The sequence below is a fragment of the Ictidomys tridecemlineatus genome, chromosome 9, assembly GCF_052094955.1.
Source record: "Ictidomys tridecemlineatus isolate mIctTri1 chromosome 9, mIctTri1.hap1, whole genome shotgun sequence".
Classification (NCBI taxonomy): Eukaryota; Metazoa; Chordata; class Mammalia; order Rodentia; family Sciuridae; genus Ictidomys; species Ictidomys tridecemlineatus.
The window spans coordinates 52,816,001-52,833,979 of record NC_135485.1 but is presented as its reverse complement, the minus strand read 5'-3'; the positions used below and the strand labels follow the sequence as shown (position 1 = coordinate 52,833,979).

General features: G+C 32.4%; 1 protein-coding gene and 1 long non-coding RNA gene across 12 annotated transcripts in view; one reads left to right on the top strand and one right to left on the bottom strand.

Annotated features, from left to right (window-relative positions):
- The window catches only part of LOC110598920 (uncharacterized), a 379,394-nt gene that overhangs the window by 253,728 nt on the left and 107,687 nt on the right, over positions 1-17,979 (top strand). For all 11 annotated transcript variants that reach the window (XR_013425804.1, XR_013425807.1, XR_005736985.2 and 8 more), the window contains one exon: positions 598-667. This is a non-coding gene — a long non-coding RNA (uncharacterized LOC110598920). The remainder of the gene's footprint in view (positions 1-597; positions 668-17,979) is intronic.
- Csn3 (casein kappa) lies at positions 10,221-14,113 on the bottom strand. The gene is made up of 3 exons (XM_078020722.1): positions 14,060-14,113; positions 11,977-12,009; positions 10,221-10,846 (listed from the first exon to the last, which is right to left on the bottom strand). Exons 1-3 carry the CDS (start codon positions 14,111-14,113, stop codon positions 10,367-10,369), a joined length of 567 nt encoding a protein of 188 aa, XP_077876848.1. The 3' UTR covers positions 10,221-10,366.

Genomic DNA, 17,979 nt, shown 5'->3' with positions numbered 1-17,979 from the left:
TGCAATACTTCAGTTTGTTTTTACATATCAAATGTGTCCAAAAAGGTTTACTTGAAAATTTGTGTCTGTCTGGGTATATAACATGCTTATATAGTTGTCCCAATTGCCACTTCTGATTCTATTCTGTAAAAGTGTGTGTGTTATTAAGAGAAATAATATAAAGAACAAATGCATATCAAATGTCACTGTATTTCTCCTGTAGGGAATATTTAAATTTAAATACTAAATGATCACATAGTTGTCCATTTTTTTCTCTCTCCTAAGAAAATAAAAGTAGGAGGAATAGAACATGTTCTTGGTTTCCTCATCAAATGAAGAGTCAACTAAGTATTCTCAATGAATCTGAAAACCACAGCTTATTCCTTTGACTTCCAAGATCGTAAACACTTTATCTCTGCACTTAATATCAGAGTGTTTGAAAAATCTTTTTTTTTTTCAAACAAGCATGGAACTGGGATTTGAACCCAGGGCCTGGTGTTTTGCTAGGGAAATTCTCTACCACTGAGCTATATCCTCAACCCTTACTTGAGACAGGTCTCACTAAGTAGCCCAGTCTGGCCTCAAACATATGATCTTCTGTTGATTATTATTTTTTAGGTCGAACATCTGATGAAATCTCTCAACATAAAAGAGGTTCTTATATTTTGAGGCCTCTGTGTATGGTCAGGTTAGTATTTCCTTTCCTTATTGCTTTTATACCCTACCATAATTAAATTACACTATATTTCGTTGATGTCTTATAGTTTTGTCTACTATTAAGTAAACTGCTTTAATATGTGTTTCATAGATTTATATGGAGATATTTTGACTCCTGCCTATTTCCTTTTTTATCTTCTATGTCTATTTTGTCATTACTTTGGGATTATATAAAAGTACTTAAAAATAGTAGAAAGAATTGAAAATAACTTTCTGATGTTCATAAATACACAACTAGTGTAACTCCATATGCTACACAACCACAAGAATGGGTAGTTATACTTCATGTATGTTTGATATGTGAAGATACATTCTACTGTCATATGTAACTTGAAACAACAAATAAAAAATTAAAATACTTAAAAAATTACACTATATTAAAAACATTTTTTTACATATTTGTTGATTGACTGCCTATCTTCTTCTGAGAATTGTCTGTTCAGTTTCTTCACCCATTTATTGATTGGAGTGTTAAGGTTTTTGAGTTCTTCATATTCTAGAGATTAGTGTTAGATCTGACATGCCTGTGATAAGAATTTATTCCCAATTAGTAGGCTCTGTATCTCATTGATTGTTTCTTTTTCTGAGAAGAAACTTTTTAATTTGAATCCATCCCATTTATTGATTATTGATATTAATTCTTGCACAATAGGTGTGTCTTATTAAGGAAGTTGGGGCCCAATCTGATATAATGGAGATTTGGGCTAGTTTTTCTTCTAATAGACACAGTGTCTTTGGTTTAATTCCTAGGTCCTTGATCCACTCAGAATTGAGTTTTGTGCATGGTGAGAGATAGGGGTTTAATTTCATTTTGTTCTATATGAATTTCCAGTTTTCCCAGCATCATTTGTTGAAGGAGGAGGTATCTTTTCTCCATTGTATGTTTTTGGCACCTTTCTCTAATATAAGATAATTGTAATTATGTAGGTTTGTCTTTGTGTCCTCTATTCTATACCATTGGTCTACAAGTCTATTTTGGTGTCAATACCATGCTATTTTTGTTACTATTGCTCTGTAGTATAGTTTAAGGTCTGGTATAGTGATGCCACCTGCTTCACTCTTCTTGCTAAGGATCACTTTAGGTATTCTGGATCTCTTATTTTTCCAGTTGCATTTCATGACTACTTTTTCTATTTCTATGAGGAATATCATTGAGATTTTGATTGGAATTGCATTAAGTCTGTATAGTGCTTTTTGGTAGTATGGTCATTTTGACAATATCAATTCTGCCTATCCAAGAGCAAAGTAGCTCTTTCCATTTTCTAAGATCTTCTTTATTTTTTTCTTTAGCATTCTGTAGTTTCATTGTACAGAACTTTCATCTCTTTCATTAAGTTGATTCCCAAGTATTTTATTTTATTTTTTGATGCTATTGTAAATGGGGGTAGTTTTCCTCATTTCCCTTTCAGATGATTTGTCACCGATATACAGATTTATGGGTGTTGATTTTGTATCCTGCTACTTTGCTGAATTCATTTACTAGTTCTAGAAGTTTTCTGGTGGAATGTTTTGGGTCTTCTAGGTATAGAATCATATCATCGACAAATAGTGCTAATTTGAGTTCTTGTTTACTTTATCCATATCCCTTTAATTTCTTTAGTCTGTCTAATTGCTCTGGCCTGTGTTTCAAGAAGTATGTTAAACCAAATTGGTGAAAGGGGGCATCCCTGTCTTGTTCCAGTTTTTAGAGGGAGTACTTTCAATTTTTCTCCATTTAGAATGATGTTGGCCTGGGGCTTAGCATAGATAGCCTTTATGATGTTGAGATATATTCCTGTTATCCCAAGTTTTTCTAGTGTTTTGAACATAAAGAGGTGCTGTATTTTGTCAAATGCTTTTTCTGCATCTATTGAGATGATCTTATGACTCTTATCTTTAAGTCTATTGATGTTATGGATTAAATTTATTGATTTCTGTATGTTGAGCTGCCCTGACATCACTGGAATGAATCCCACTTGATCATGGTGCATGATCTTTTTGATATGTTTTTGTATTCGATTTGCCATAATTTTATTGAGAATTTTTGCATCTATGTTCATTAGAGATATTGGTCTGAAGTTTTCTTTTTTTGATGTGTTTTTGCCTGGTTTTGGAATCAGAGTGATATTGGTCTCATAGAATGAGTTTGGGAGTGCTGCCTCTTTTTCTATTTCCTGAAATAAATTGAAGAGTATTGGTATTAGTTCTCCTTTAAAGATCTTGTAAAACTTGGCTGTGTATCCATCCAGTCCTGGGATTTTCTTGGTTGGAAGGCTTCTGATGGCATCTTCTATTTTGTTGCTTGAAATTGATCTGTTTAAATTTTGTATATCATCCTGATTCAATTTGGGCAAATCATATGACTCTAGAAATTTGTTGATGCCTTCGATATTTTCTATTTTATTGGAGTACAAGTTTTCAAAATATTTTCTAATTATCTTCTGTATTCCTGTGGTGTCTGTTGTGATATTTTCTTTTTCATCAAGTATGTTAGTAATTTGAGTTTTCTCCCTCCTTCTCTCTTTTAGCATGGCTAATGGTCTGTCAATTTTATTTGCTTTTTCAAAGAGCCAACTTTTTTTTTTGTCAATTTTTTCAGTTGTTTCTTTTGTTTTCATTTCATTGATTTCAGCTCTGATTTTAATTATTTCCTGTCTTCTACTGCTTTTAGTGTGGATTTCTTCTTCTTTTTCTAGGGCTTTGAGATGTAATGTTAAGTCATTTATTTGTTGACCTTTTTTTCTTCTTTTAAGGAATGAACTCCATGCAATGAACTTTCCTCTTAGAACTGCCTTCATAGTGTCCCAGAGATTTCGATATGTTGTATCTGTGTTCTCATTCACCTCTAAAATTTTTTTATTCTCTCCTTGATGTCTTCTGAAACCAATTGTTTATTCAGTAATGTAGTATTTAGTCTCCAGGTGTTCGAGTAGCTTTTATTTCTTCTTTTATCATTGATTTCTAATTTCATTCCATTATGATCTGAAAGAATGCAGGGTAGTATCTCTACTTTTTTATATTTGCTAAGAGTTGCTTTGTGGCATAATATATGGTCTATCTTAGAGAAGGATCCATATGCTGCTTAGAAGAAAATATATTTGCTTGTTTAAGGATGAAATATTTCTATATATGTCAGTTAAGTCTAAGATATTGATTATATTATTGAGTTCTAGAGTTTATTTGCTAAACTTTTGTTTGGAAGATTTATCCAGTGGTGAAAGAGGCATGTTAAAGTCACCCAGGTGTTGGTGGGGTGAAATCGGATGTACCTGGGCCTGGGTCCTGGGTATGTTTGTGTGGGTGAATCTGGGCTGGGCCTGAGCCCCTAGGGTGGTCTGCTTGTCAGAAGAGGCAGTCCTGTGCTGGAGCCTGAGCTCCAGCAGATGTCTGCCTGTTGCATAATAATTTTTTTAAAGCAACAAAGCATGCATTATCCTAGGGCAAAAACAGAGATGTTTTACTATAACATGGTTTTCTGCCATATAGTTGATGTGATGCCTTTACTTTTTTCTAAATGCAAAGACAATTCCAGGTTTAAATGCACTAAAAACTTATCAATAATAAGGTAGTGAGGTGACCATAGTTAAGATGGGGACCTTCATTTTGATTCATGGACCCTAGCAAAAATACATTATTATATACATATATATGTATGGGAATCAGTACTAATAATGTAGTGATGGATGAATATGTTATTCATAATTATGTTAGTATACATTGAGACTTCTCATTCAGCAACACTATTATGGAATTATTTACTGATAAGAGTTTTCTGCACCCTTTATAAATGCCTTATAATATGAGCATAATTCAGAGTGATTATTAGGGTTAACAACTTAGAGTTTTTTAATTATAAGAATAAATAAAAAAGTGATTTTTTAAAAAGGAACTTTTATTTAAAATAGCAATCTATACTTTTAGGGTATTAAAGGAATAATATAGCCAATTCTTTCTGGAAACAGGCATTGAAGGTGACACCCACCTTATAACCAGAAACTATCTTGGGCAGAGAGAAGCATTTGTTTATAGAAAGTTTTACTCAGCATAGATGCTTGTTTTATTATTTTTTGCTGACTATGAATAAATAAGTTTGTTACATTAAAGGGAGCACAGCTGCAGAGAGCAATTAAGCAGTTTCACTGGAGGAGAAAATGGAAGTATCCATTCTTGTTAGCTAGTGGATCCACTTGCAATATATAGCCACTAGATCCAAGAAAACCATGGCCAGAATTATGGTTACATGGTATAAAGGAGAGTTTAGAAGCCATCTATTATGCTGTATTTTGATCAATGAGCACACAAAAAATGCATTTAAATATACACGTGAGGGGGAAGGACAGTAGAATGAATCAGATGTAACTTTCCTATGTTCATATATGAATACACAATCAGTGTAACTATACTTCATGTGCAACCACAGAGTGAGAAGTTATACTCCATATATGTATGGTATGGCAAAATACATTCTACTCTCATGTATAACTAAAAAGAACAAATAAACAAATAAAAATAAATAAATTACACATGGACATTTCATTGGTTACCTTACCTGTTGTTCTTCAGTACGTTGTTAACAAAATTCAGATAATGAATTGTTAAGCTGTCATTTTATTTAAAATTCAACACACTTTTAAGCAATTTTCATATGTAAGAGATTGATTAGTGCTATGTGAGACTTATAGATAAGAAGACAGAACTGTGCTGTAGCATTTAAAACGTGGAGAAAATATGTCAACATATTATATTAGGCAAAATAGGACAACAGTGAAATGCACCCAAAATATGGCTTATGCATACATTATTTCATTGAGTCTTCTCCACAAACGTTGGTACACATTGTTATCTCGCTGTTACAGATGGGATCAGAGAGGTTAAGGGGTGATGTCAGCTAATTTTGCCAAAAGTCACATTGTTGATAGATAATAATAAATAGCCTAGGTTCAAAAATCACACAGATTTTATGACTCCAAAAATTTTCTCTGCCCACTGTACTTGGCAAACTCAGTTACTACTGGAGTATAGAGTATGGGGAAGAAGTATCAGTAAATATAACCTCAAAGATGAGGTAGAAGCAGACTGTAGATACTTGGAATGCCATATAAACATATTTTTACCATTCTTGTTTCCACATATACAAGATGAAGATCAATAGTAAATTACTTTAAGAGATAATTGATGAAGATGAAGAAGTTGACAAGTGAAAGCATTTTATACATCTTAAAGTTTTACATAAATACTTGCTATATAACTTAATGCTGAATTCTGTAGTAACTTAGGATTTTCCAATATGTGTATTTTTCAGGACTGAGTAATCAAGTGGTTGTTAAAAATTTCCTGGACTTTGAGGTCCTGAAAGTAGGGAGCAAACATGCTGATTTCACATAGTGAACCCTGGGCAAGTAACTGATGAGTGAATGACTACATATGAATCTTCTATCAGATTTATTTTTTATCCTAGAGATTTAATTTCTCATGCATCACAAATTACCTCCACTTGTTTGGACACTTGTGTTTCAAGTAATTTATTCATGTTCAAAATAAGCAACTCATCAGTGTATTTTGTTTACATGTAAAAATAGCAGCTTTCTCCCCCCGCCCCCATAGACTCTTTATTAGTTCATCCCTTGATGGACACTTAGGGTGTTTGCATGTTGTGACTATTGTGAATAATACTGCTACAGCTATTTTTACAGTGTTCCTTTCATTCCTTTGGGCATATGCCCACCAGAGGGCTTTTCGGGGAGTATGAGAGTTCTATTTTTACTTCTTTCTTCCCTCCCACTCTCTCTCTTTTCTTTTCTCCTCCTCTTCCTCCTCTTCCTCCTCCTCCTCCTCCTCCTCCTCCTCCTCCTTCTTCTTCCTCCTTCTTCTTCCTTCTTCTTCTCCTCTCTTTTCTGGTGCCAGGGATTGAATCTAGGACTGCTTTACTACTGAACTACATCCCTAGCCCTTTCTACCTTTGTATTTTGAGAGGGTCTCCCTAAGTTGCTGAAGGTCTCCCTAAATTGTTGAGGCTGGCCTCTACTTGTGATCTTGCAGTTTCAGCCTCCTTGAGATTCTGGGATTACAAGTGTGTGCCAACTGTAGCCAGCTATATTTTATATGTTTTAGGAATCTCCATACTTTTTTTTTTCCGCCATGATTGCATCAACCAACAGTGTGCAAGGTTTTCATTTTGCCATATCCTTGATAGTACTTTTTATCACTTGTCTTTTTGACAATAGCTGTTCTAATGTGTGCAAGGTGATATCCAATTATGGTTTTGATTTTCAACGCCCTGATGGCTAGTGATATTAATCATCTTTTCAAATACTTGTCCACTACTTTTATGTCTTCATTGGAGAAATATCTTTTATGCCCTTTGCCTATTTTTTTAAAAATCAGGTTGTTTTTCTGCTATTGAGTTTTGTTCTTTATATATTTTGGATATTAACCATTTGTCAGATATGTGACAAATATTTTCTCCCAATATGCTGACTTCCTCTTTATTATGTTGATTATTTTCTTTGCTGTGGCAGAAATTCCATTTATTAATTTTTGCTTTTGCAGCCAGAGTTTTTAGTGTGATACCCAGAAAGACGATACCAAAATCAATGTGAAGGAGTTTTCCCTAATGTATTCTAGGAATTTTGTGGTTTCAGGTCTTATGTTTAGGTATTTTATTCATTCTGGATTGATTTTTGTGTATGGTATAAGATACAGGTTAAATTTCATTCTTTCGCATATGGATATCCAGTTTTCCCAGCACCATTTCTGAAGAAGCTGGTTTTTTTCACTGCTGTTCTCCTTTGGTGTTCTTGTTGAAAATTAGTTGACTGTATATGCCTGGGCTTATTTCTTTTTTTTTTTTTTTATTCTGTTCCACTGGACTGTTTGTTTTTAAGAAACACAGGCTTCAAAGCAGGATTATATAAGTTCAGATTTCAATAGTACTTGGGGAAAATTACTTCATTTCTCTTTATAACAACAACATGTAATCCATGAGTACATTTTAAATGAATAAATGCATATAAACAAATAGAAGATTGACTAGCATATAATATGTATAACCACTGATTGATTCCTTATTATTAAGTATTTTTGTTGTTCATTTCTCTATGATAGATAATTTTTGTAATACCTGATATATAGTAGGTGACACTTTTAAAATTAATAAGATATTTTACCACTTTCTTATGTTACTTTGCTTTTTCAGAAATTGATAATATTTTTAGGGGTCATGCCATATTCCTGACCATGCATCTCTCTCAAATTTTAGCATTTGATGAGTGAGAGAGCAGGTAGAAGACAAAGGGAAATGAAGGGAAGGGAGCAGGGAGGGGAATAGCAAGGACAGTAGAATTAATCAGACATAACTTTCCTATCCTTCTATTTGAATACATTATCAAGGTATTGTGTACAACCACAAGAATTAGAATAAGCTGAACTCCATATGTGTATAATATACCAAAATACATTCTACTGTCATATATATATATATATATAACAAATTAAAAAATAAAATAAAAAAGACCATAAATTACTTCTAATCATAGCACATCTGTTCAAGATTATAGGAACAGATTAGATGGATGGCATATAAGCACTTTGTAAGAGCTGAGTGATTTATATTTTTCCTGGAATGATGTGTTAAATATAGACCTGCTATTTTCCTTGCAGCATTTGTTTAAGGGAAAAATCTTGTCATATCTTTAGACTTTGAATATTCATCTTTTTTTCCCCCCATACATAAGAACCTCTAATCGAGAAGCTTCCTTTTATGGTGGTAGTGGTAGTGTGTGTGTATTTGGACAAGAACTGTGTTTGGACACATGTGAAACTGTGACCTGCAGTCTGGAGGAAACTAATCCTGAATGTTTACAATCTTCATCAACTCCTGGAATTTTGTGATGTATTCATAGTGTGTTCATCTGTAATTTGCCTTTGTCCAAAATTTGCTCTTAGAATGAATGCTCTAGACTTATATTTGGGCACTTAAATGTAAGGTTCCTAAAAGTCACTTTGTGGTCCTCTCTAGATTGGAATACCATGGCTTAGTTCTTTTCTGGTACCAGTTAGTTTAAATGTTCAGTGCCGTTCTAGAGGAACAGTTCTAAATCAGTATTAGATCATGGACCACGTTAAGAACTTGATGAAACTGTGATCTCTGCCCTTGGGTAAACTGTACTCAAATGCATTCTGAATTTGCCTTGGAATGTCAAGGTTTCAAAGATCCCGGAAGCATCTCCACAACTCCTCTAAAGTAAAAACATGTAATTGCATTCAATTGACTTTATTGTGCAAGAATCGAAAAAAAATTAAACATGGCATGAATGTAAAAAGTAAGGGGAGAAGAAAAAGGATCTAAATCACATTTTATCTTGAATGAAGGAAGACAAATGGCTAAAGAAGAGTTTGAAGTATTCATTCGGTTTCAGCAAGACCTACAAAAAGGATGGTTTAAAATTAGTTCACAGTATGTTAACAGTTCTCATATGTAAACTTTTATTTAACTTCCATTATTTTTCTTTTGTGACTGTATCAGTGTTTATCAAATTAAGTGTTTTAATTTAAATATTTAAAATTGGCAATAGGACTTTACTTACTTTATCTACATAGACAACTGTCCTTTACATGATTCTTTATAAGTGGTAGACAGTGGTTTTAATTCAGGAATCTAGATTCCCGAGTTTTGAAGAAACGTACTATTGAATAAAGATTATTCCATTAAAAACATTAATTATGTAATAATAATGTTTGATGAATAAAATATTAACTAAATATTAATTTATTTTCATGTTGTTTTTGAAGAAGTAGCCTTTTCTGGCTTATGCTAGTACCATCAGACCACAGACCATTGTGTGGTATAAAACATGTAAACAGTTTAATGGACTGAAAAACTTTGTTGCAAATCTCTAAACTTTTGTACCTTTATTTCCAAATTATTTAATTCTTTGGATAAAATTTTCTTTTCATTAATATAACTTCCTAAAAATTTTCAGCTATTTTAGACTCTATTTTTATTCATCAATCCAAATAATAAGCAGTAACTTTTTATATTACATTTGATATCATGAAAGTATTCTTTTAGTAGCTATGTGTTTTTGAAGCTAAGAATTGTAATTATTCCCTATTTTATTTTAGAAGAAATTTGTGATTCCTAATTTCATGGAACCTTCCTGGAATAATATCTGAAATAAAGAGTGCTTGGGAAATATATAATTTCCTTTCAATCTATTCATACTCAAAATTAGAGTACAAGAGCATTGTTATCGAATTAAAAAATTAAAACTCATATTCTAAATAACTTGATCTGAGAAAATTCAATTTTGAGATAAAAAATCAGAGTATATATAGTATTTTACTCACTGTCATAGCTGTCTGTGAATAGTGATGAAATAAAACTAATACATTCTAAGAGTGTTCCAGTTGGCAGAAAAAGCATTTGAGAATAAAATTCCCAAATTCTTAATTTTATAAGGTGTGATTATATTTTGTTGGAACAGAATCTATTAATTGATGTGCTATAGTGATATAGGTCCTCCAAATAAAATTACAATTATCCTATTTTGCCTGCTCCCATAACATACTTAATTTATCCATTCTCACAATTTTAGATTTTACAATTGTATTGATAGTTCCATGCTTCTTGTTTGGATTGTTCATTTTATATTTTGTTCACTTACCTATATTATCTTCTATTTTGTTTCTTTTATACAACTGGTGAAGTCACTGGCACTGTGGTAGTTTCAGGGGTGTTGACAAACTCTGAGAAAGCTGCAGGAATGACTGTGGTGCTCACTGCTGGTTCATCAGTAGGAACTGGTGTAGGCTCAATGGTATTTTTAACATCATTGGCAGTGATAGTGGTTTTATCCTGAATTTTCTTTGGGGGAATTGCCATAAATGATGGGTGTAGATATGGGTGAGGTTGTACCATGGTAGGATGGGGGATAGTTGACATGAGATGCCATTGGGGAACCTGGGCATGTGACATATGTACAAATGCTTTTGTAGAGTATGGATGAATCATATATGGATTATTAATTGATGCAACTGGTGTACGTTGATAGTAATTAGGTTCAAAATGAGGATTCCTATTCAACACATAATGAATTGGGACATATGAGACTATCTTCTCATTAAACAACCTTTCAATTTTTTTGTTGCACTGAAAAAAGAATAAAATATGTAGAAAAGTATGATTATAGAAGAATGTAGAGCATTTTTTGAAATAATATCATTTGATATTGATACAACATTTGAAGTATGGAATTCAACATCATATTATTTTACATGATATGGATATATACACCTTCCTTTTAATTCAATATTTTATATATTATAAAATCTTATTTTCAATAATTTAAAAGTAATACTTGTTTCAAACAAAGTAGATGAGATAATTCTCAATACAAACCACATTGCCCCAGATTTGATACATATGGAAATTACTTAGTAAATACTGGATATTATGAGTACAACACCTTGAAAATTCTCACAGGGAACTTGGACATATCATGCACAAACACAGATAACACACATATACACTAATGTACATATTTGTACCACATATTTGTAATTGCTCAAATTTTATTTATCTAGAGCTTAGCCTGAGAGATGGTAAGCTTTATTTTCTCTAAACTAATTATAGCAAAATAGTAAAATGTGGGAGGATTTCTGGATTTAAACTTTGGATTCTTTTTTTCTTTAAGTTTAATTTTCTCCACAAAAGATGAGCTAAGGAATTTTCAATTTTTAATTGAACATTAAATTATATGCATACATAAAAATTTGTATTTCTATATGAATAGAAAACAATACAGCAAAGCAAATATTTCTCATAAAAGGAAACAAATTTGAATATATTAATTCAAATATATTTGGGAAACAAAAGGAAAACAAATACAAGTATATAAGTATTCAAGGGCAGGTAACAGAGAGATCTTTCCCCCAAGTCTTAAAATGTAGACAGGAGAGATATTAAGTTTTACTTTGTTTCTATGTCCTCTCAATGTGAAATGTTGAGAGTGTTTTCTCTTGTGGCTGCATACACAAGAAAGACAAAAATACATGATTTGGGCTATGTAATGGAACCAAGAGCAAGAGTTTCAGATGAACAAGTCTGAGGTGGATTTGTATTATCTTTTACTGAAGTGCAGTGATAGGGTTTTTTTTTTTTTTTTAAAAAAAAAGATCATTAGATTATTTGTTGAGATCAAATGCTTATGTAGTTTTTAGACAGCATTTGAATATCAAACTTTGAAGAATAATGTATTTTGGAGCTCATGTGTCTAACAGAAATAATTAAGATAAACTTACTGCTGTTTTTTCCTGGTCTTGTACGTCTGCAGCCTGAGGAGTTACAGAAAAATAAATAATGAGAAATTGAATAAAAAAGCACGGCAGTTTTTAAAATTATTATTTGTTCTTATTCTCTGTTTTAGTTTAAAAATATTTTTTTATTGAAGACACAATGTGTATGATGTCAGTATTTTTATTTTTGAGGAAGGGTTAATTTAGCACATAAGTGGAGTATAACTCAACTTAAATAAATTAACAAATTTATTTAATGGAAAATCTACAAAGTTTAATTTTCCTTTTGAATTATTTATGCATGCGCCAAGGGCTTGAAGCCTTTCTGAAATGCAAAGGACAGTTTGCACAAAGTAGGCTCTAATAGCTTGAGAAGCTGCGAAGAGCAGTTAATTGTGGCTCATTTTATGATTGGAACTTTAACTCCTATTATTCAAAGGAGAAATTTAGGGAATACTCCTATTACCTAAATTTTTAATATGCAAGTAGCTATAAAACATAATTTAAAGGAATAATAAGAAATGTGAAAGTCACAGTAATTCAAAAATTTTAAGAGTAGTTTTGACTCCAAGAATTTGCATAACAGAGCCAGGCCATGGCACATGCCTGTAATCTCAGTGGCGCTGGAGGCTGAGGCAGGAGGATTGAGAGTTCAGAGCCAGCCTCAGCAAAAGTGAGGTGCTAACTCAGTGAAACCCTCTCTCTAAATAAAATATAAAAGAGGGTTGGGGATGTGACTCAGTGATCAAGTGCCCATGAGTTCAATCCCTGGAACACTCCCCACACACAACTAAAAGAGTTTATATAACAGCTGGTCATGGTGGTGCACACCTGCAATTTGGGAAGCTGAGACTGGAGGATTGTAAGGTCAAGGCCAAACTCAGCAACTAAGCCAGGCCTTAAGCAACTTAGTAAGGCCCTGTCTAGAAATGAAAAAATAAAGCCAGGTGCAGTGGTGCATGCCTGTAATCCCAGAGGTTTGGGAGGCTGAGACAGGAGGGTTGCAAGCCAGCCTCAGCAATAGCGATGGGCTAAGCAACTCAGTGAGACTCTGTCTCTTAAGAAAAAACAAAAACAAAAAACAAAACAAAACAAAACACAAAATAGGGATGAGGATGTGACTCAGAGGCTGTGGGCCCCTGAGTTCAATCCATGGTGCCAAAAAATAAAATAAAGAATAAAAACATAAAAATAAAAAGAGCTGAGAATCTGCTCAGTATTTAAGTGCCTCTGGGTTCATTCTTTAGTATTAAAAAAAAAGAATTTACATAACAAATTTATTTAAAAGAGCTTAACTTAAAGCAAGCCTAAATTTAGTAATAAATGAAGGAAGAACTCCAAAATTTTTACAATCTTAACTGAGCAGCTATAATATTAGCTATGCTTCCTTCTTTGTTCTTGCTGGTGGCAAATATAGTGTTTGAAATTCCTGAATGAACATGAAAATAAAACAGAGCAATAGCCAAAGCAACAATAAAAACAATTTTAAAATATCAAAAGAGAAGCAGAACCATTTTTTTGCCTACTGTTAAACATATCATGCAGTTCAAAATGGCATTGGCCAACCTTAGAACTGTTTATGGTCCTGTGTCCTTGGGAAGGAGCCTGCTAGTTGACATCATGAGTGGAGTATAACTCAAGATAATGATTTGAATGCTAGAGACAGAGTGTCAAGGTCTCAGTAAAGAAGCTTAGCCAAACCTCTGATATTTAAGGATTTAGTACCTAAGGAGAATGGAGTCTGGGAGAAGTGGGAATTTAATTAGAACAATTGAAGATATATGACTCTATTTCTGTATTTGTTCTTTATAAATTGTCTTTAGAGCATTTTATAATTTTAAAATATTTTCAGTATTATTTTCCCAGAATATATATTTTTATAGCATAAAAATTTGAAAGCCTTTTTTTATACATGATTAAGTGGGATTTTTAAACTATGGTAACTAAATGGGTATCTAGAACATTACTTTTATGATAGAAATAAATATTAAAATATCTAGCATGGAGGTATTTTATTCTATGGGGTATAAGTGTATTTAGAAATTTAACCCTTAAATAAAATATTCTTGGTTAAATTAAATTAACTCACCAAGAGAGGCAGGGTTAGTGCCACAACATTCACAATCAGAAGTAAAGCTTTCATTGTTGCACCTAAAAAATAAAATATTAAAAATATCTATTAATAACAATTTAGAAATGATTTGATATAATGCTTGCTTTGCTTTGCTTTAAGGAAAAAAGAGCCTGATTTTGTAGGTAGATTTAGCCAAAGTGGAAATTCTATTTTATTAAGAGTATTAGAAACTCTAAACTTAGAGGAAAAAATTTTGAATTTAATTTTGATAATATTAATAAAAGCATTATTACAAGTTCAGTCATCTGTTCATTTAGTATATTCTGAGAACTAATAAGAATGAAGTCCTCTGCCGAATATTGAGATTATCAAGGTGAAACTGATATCAATGTTGCTAAAAAATAACATTCTCTTTAGGGATGAGAGCTGACACATAAAATGCCACAAAGACAGTTTCTCCTGACAGAAAGTTTCAGTTGAGAGAAGCAGCAAAGTCTTTGTGCAGATGACATATAGATGGAACTTGCCTATGGGGAGTTTAATGGGGAAGAACACACTTCAGGTAAAGGAGAAATCCTTGAAAATATCCATGGACATTTTGATTGAAGTGTTAGGATAAGGGAAAGACAACGTTGGGAAGAAAGTTTAGAGCAGAAAAAGTAGAGATCTTAAACGCTGGTTAAAGCATGAGGCACTACTTAGTAAATAATGGAAAACATTTGTTTTTGGACTAGACACTAATAAGACTATACACTCCTTCAGAGGACTGAATTCTAGTCCAGGTCTCATCCCTACTTGTGTAACCACAGTCAATTCATTTCCCTTTCCCAGACTTTGCATTACTTACCTGTAACATAAGAGTTTGATCTTAGTGATTTTTAAAATTTGGTGATCTATGATCAATGTACATAAAGTACATAGGATGGAAGAGGAGTGGGAAGATGTGAAAATGCACTCATCATAATCTAAATCTACTTCTCTAGTAAACCTAAGTGATATGATTAATTTCACTGTTTTAATAAGTATAGATAGGACAACTTCAGTGACTGACTGAAATGTTTAAGGAAACAAAATAGCTTATTTATTTATTTATTTTAAATAAAAGAGGATCCAGTTATACTCAAAGGACTTAAAAGCAGCATACTAAACTATAATGATGCATCCACATCAATGTTTACAGCAGCTCATTTCACAATAGCAAAACTATGAAACCAACCTGGGTGCCCTTCAACAGATAAATGGGTAAACAAAATGTGATATATATATCTATAATATTCAGTTATATATATATAACTGAATATTACTCAGCCTTAAAGAAGAATGAAATTATGGCATTGACTGGCAAATGGGTAGAGGCGGAGAATATCATGCTAAGTGAAATAAGCCAATCCCAAAGAACCAAGGGCCTGTATTTTTTTCTGATATGCTGAAACTTATTCACGATAAGGGGGGAGAGCTAGGAAAGAATAGAGGTAATTAGGATTAGAGACAGGAGAGGGAAGGGAGGGAAGGGAGTATGAGGGTGGGAAGGACAGTGGAATGAATCAGACCTTATTACCCTATGTGTGTATATGATTACAGGACTTGTATAATTCTACATCGTGGACAAAATAACGAGAAGTTACACTCCATTTATGTATGATATGTAAAAATGCATTCTGTATTCATGTATAATTAATTAGAACAAATAAAAAAAATTTAAAGGATACAGTGTCACATTTGCTTCTTAATTTTAATAAATTGTATTTTAGACAGTAATGTCACATCTAAACTTTTAGGTTCACATTATATTTGTGAAGTAAATATTAAGTACATTTGCTGCAACTATTGTTATTGCCATACTTAAATAAACTTGAGTCACTGCAAAGTGAGCCTTAGAAAAGTCACAGAATTAAAGCCCCAGGTAAAGAAAAGGAATCGGATCAGATTCTATTTGCCTTTGAAAATTCTTGACTAAAAAATAATCTTTCTCTCATAAATCATAGACGACTTCTCAATTCACATAAAATACCACACATACAAAAGAGAACATTCTATAAAATGATAATAGTTCCTCCCTTTTTAGCATAAATAGAAATCAGAGATAATATGCTTTACATTTTAGGTACTTGAACCAGCAAGTACTTGAACTTGCCCTCATCACTTGGAAAGAAGATATAGTTTGTGGAATTATAGAATTATTCAACTTCCATGAGCACATGAAACACATAACTTTAAAACATAATTATACTATAACAAAATTATGACTTTGGGTAGAAACAAAATTCAAAGGTAATTAGTGGATCAATGAGGATTATTATCAGAGGTCCATCTTCCTGACTTGACTCTCTGTTTGTAGCAATAGGTTTATTGTCTCAAGCATGTTCTTATTTAGAATTCATGATGTCTTCTCTAATTTAGCCAGTATCAAACCTTGAGCCAAAGTAAAGTTAAAATTAATTTAATCATAACACCATTAAAAAAACGAGGGTTTATGTTAGAAATTAATGTTGAAGTAATGCTTGGACACATTCAAACATAGCAATAAAGACTAAAAGGAAGAGAATGTCATTCAAAAATAACTCGGTGATGACCCAACTAACTACTGTGGAGAATCACTCTGAGCTGTTTAGAACAATTACCTTTGCTTGTTTCTGTCAGGTCTTGCTTGGCAGTAAGGTCTTCCTTGGCTTCTTGGTTGTAGAGAAGCCCAAGATAAATAACCGAAGACTAATTATAGGGTATTAGTACCTTGAGTCCATTCTATTTCCCTCCTACTTTCTACCCAATGAGATGATGACAAAATGGGAAGATCTGACGACAGCAGGGTCATCTTTAGGTCAATCTTAGCTAATGAAACGCAGAGGGGGAAATAGAGTTGTCAGTCACAAAGCTTAAAAAAAAAAGACTATTCATATCTTATTAAATAATCTTATCCTTTATAAAATATAGGATTGTTTAAAGTACTAATTGTATTATTAACTAATCTTGCCTAATTAAATTTAAAGCTATTGTTAAAACGAAAAACAGCTAGCCACATACTTTCATATTTTAATTTCTTTTTTCTTTTTTAAGTCAAAGAAACTGAATTTCAAGTGACCCTACTTTTAGTATGGGCTATGGTTTGTATTTTTCCTTTCAGAATTATTACTATTGTTTTTTAAAAATGAGAAAACTGTCTCTTTCATGCCAAAGAGTACAATTTTTACAAATTAAATCTGTATATGAAGTCTTAATACAAAGTGGGAGAGTCATTTGCATTTGAACTATGATATCTATTCTTCAGTATGATTATGATATAAGCATTTAATACATCCTAATTGGTTAAGCTCTTATAATAAATTTTTTTTACATTTAAATTTCAGTAATGTATGTGAACCATTTAGGATGTACAATATTAACTTATTGAATTGGGGATAATTGTTCAATTTCTTGGAAAACTTCTTCTGATTTGTAGTACAGATCATAAAGCTGCTGATAGGTTGAATGGTTTGGTAAAATGTAGCTAAACAAGTAGTCTTCATAAAAATTTAGGAAAGAGTATTTTCTTTTTTCTGGAAGTAATTTTAGCTATGATTTTACTTTGGCTGTGAAGACATTAGCAGACTGAGGTGTTTATAGGAATTGATGTAGAACTGCCAGAATATAAATAAGAAATATTATCATCATTGTAGATATTTCTGGGTTCCTCTCTATTTCTTGGAACTGATTCTGGCTTAGAAAATTGAGAACATTGTTCTGAATCCTATAATACTTTTTCAGCTTATTCAGAGTAAGTTGAGACTTTCTGTTTCTCAGAAAGTTGTTTTTCGCCCTTTGGGGAGAGATGGCAAAGTTTTGAAATCACTAAACATACTGTGAAAGTAGCAAGACCAGCCATCATCTCAGCTGTTTAGTTACCCTGTTTTCCCGGTCAAGTGAGAGTTGGAAGACTTAGTATGATCAGTTCCCAAATT

Excerpts from the sequence above, each read along its gene's own strand:
- Csn3 (XM_078020722.1), bottom strand. The coding sequence starts at position 14,113 with ATGAAAGCTTTACTTCTGATTGTGAATGTTGTGGCACTAACCCTGCCT. Across the intron at positions 12,010-14,059 it reads CACTAACCCTGCCTCTCTTG|GCTGCAGACGTACAAGACCA; the intron begins GTGAGTTAATTT and ends GTAACTCCTCAG. Across the intron at positions 10,847-11,976 it reads AAGACCAGGAAAAAACAGCA|CATATTTTATTCTTTTTTCA; the intron begins GTAAGTTTATCT and ends CATACTTTTCTA.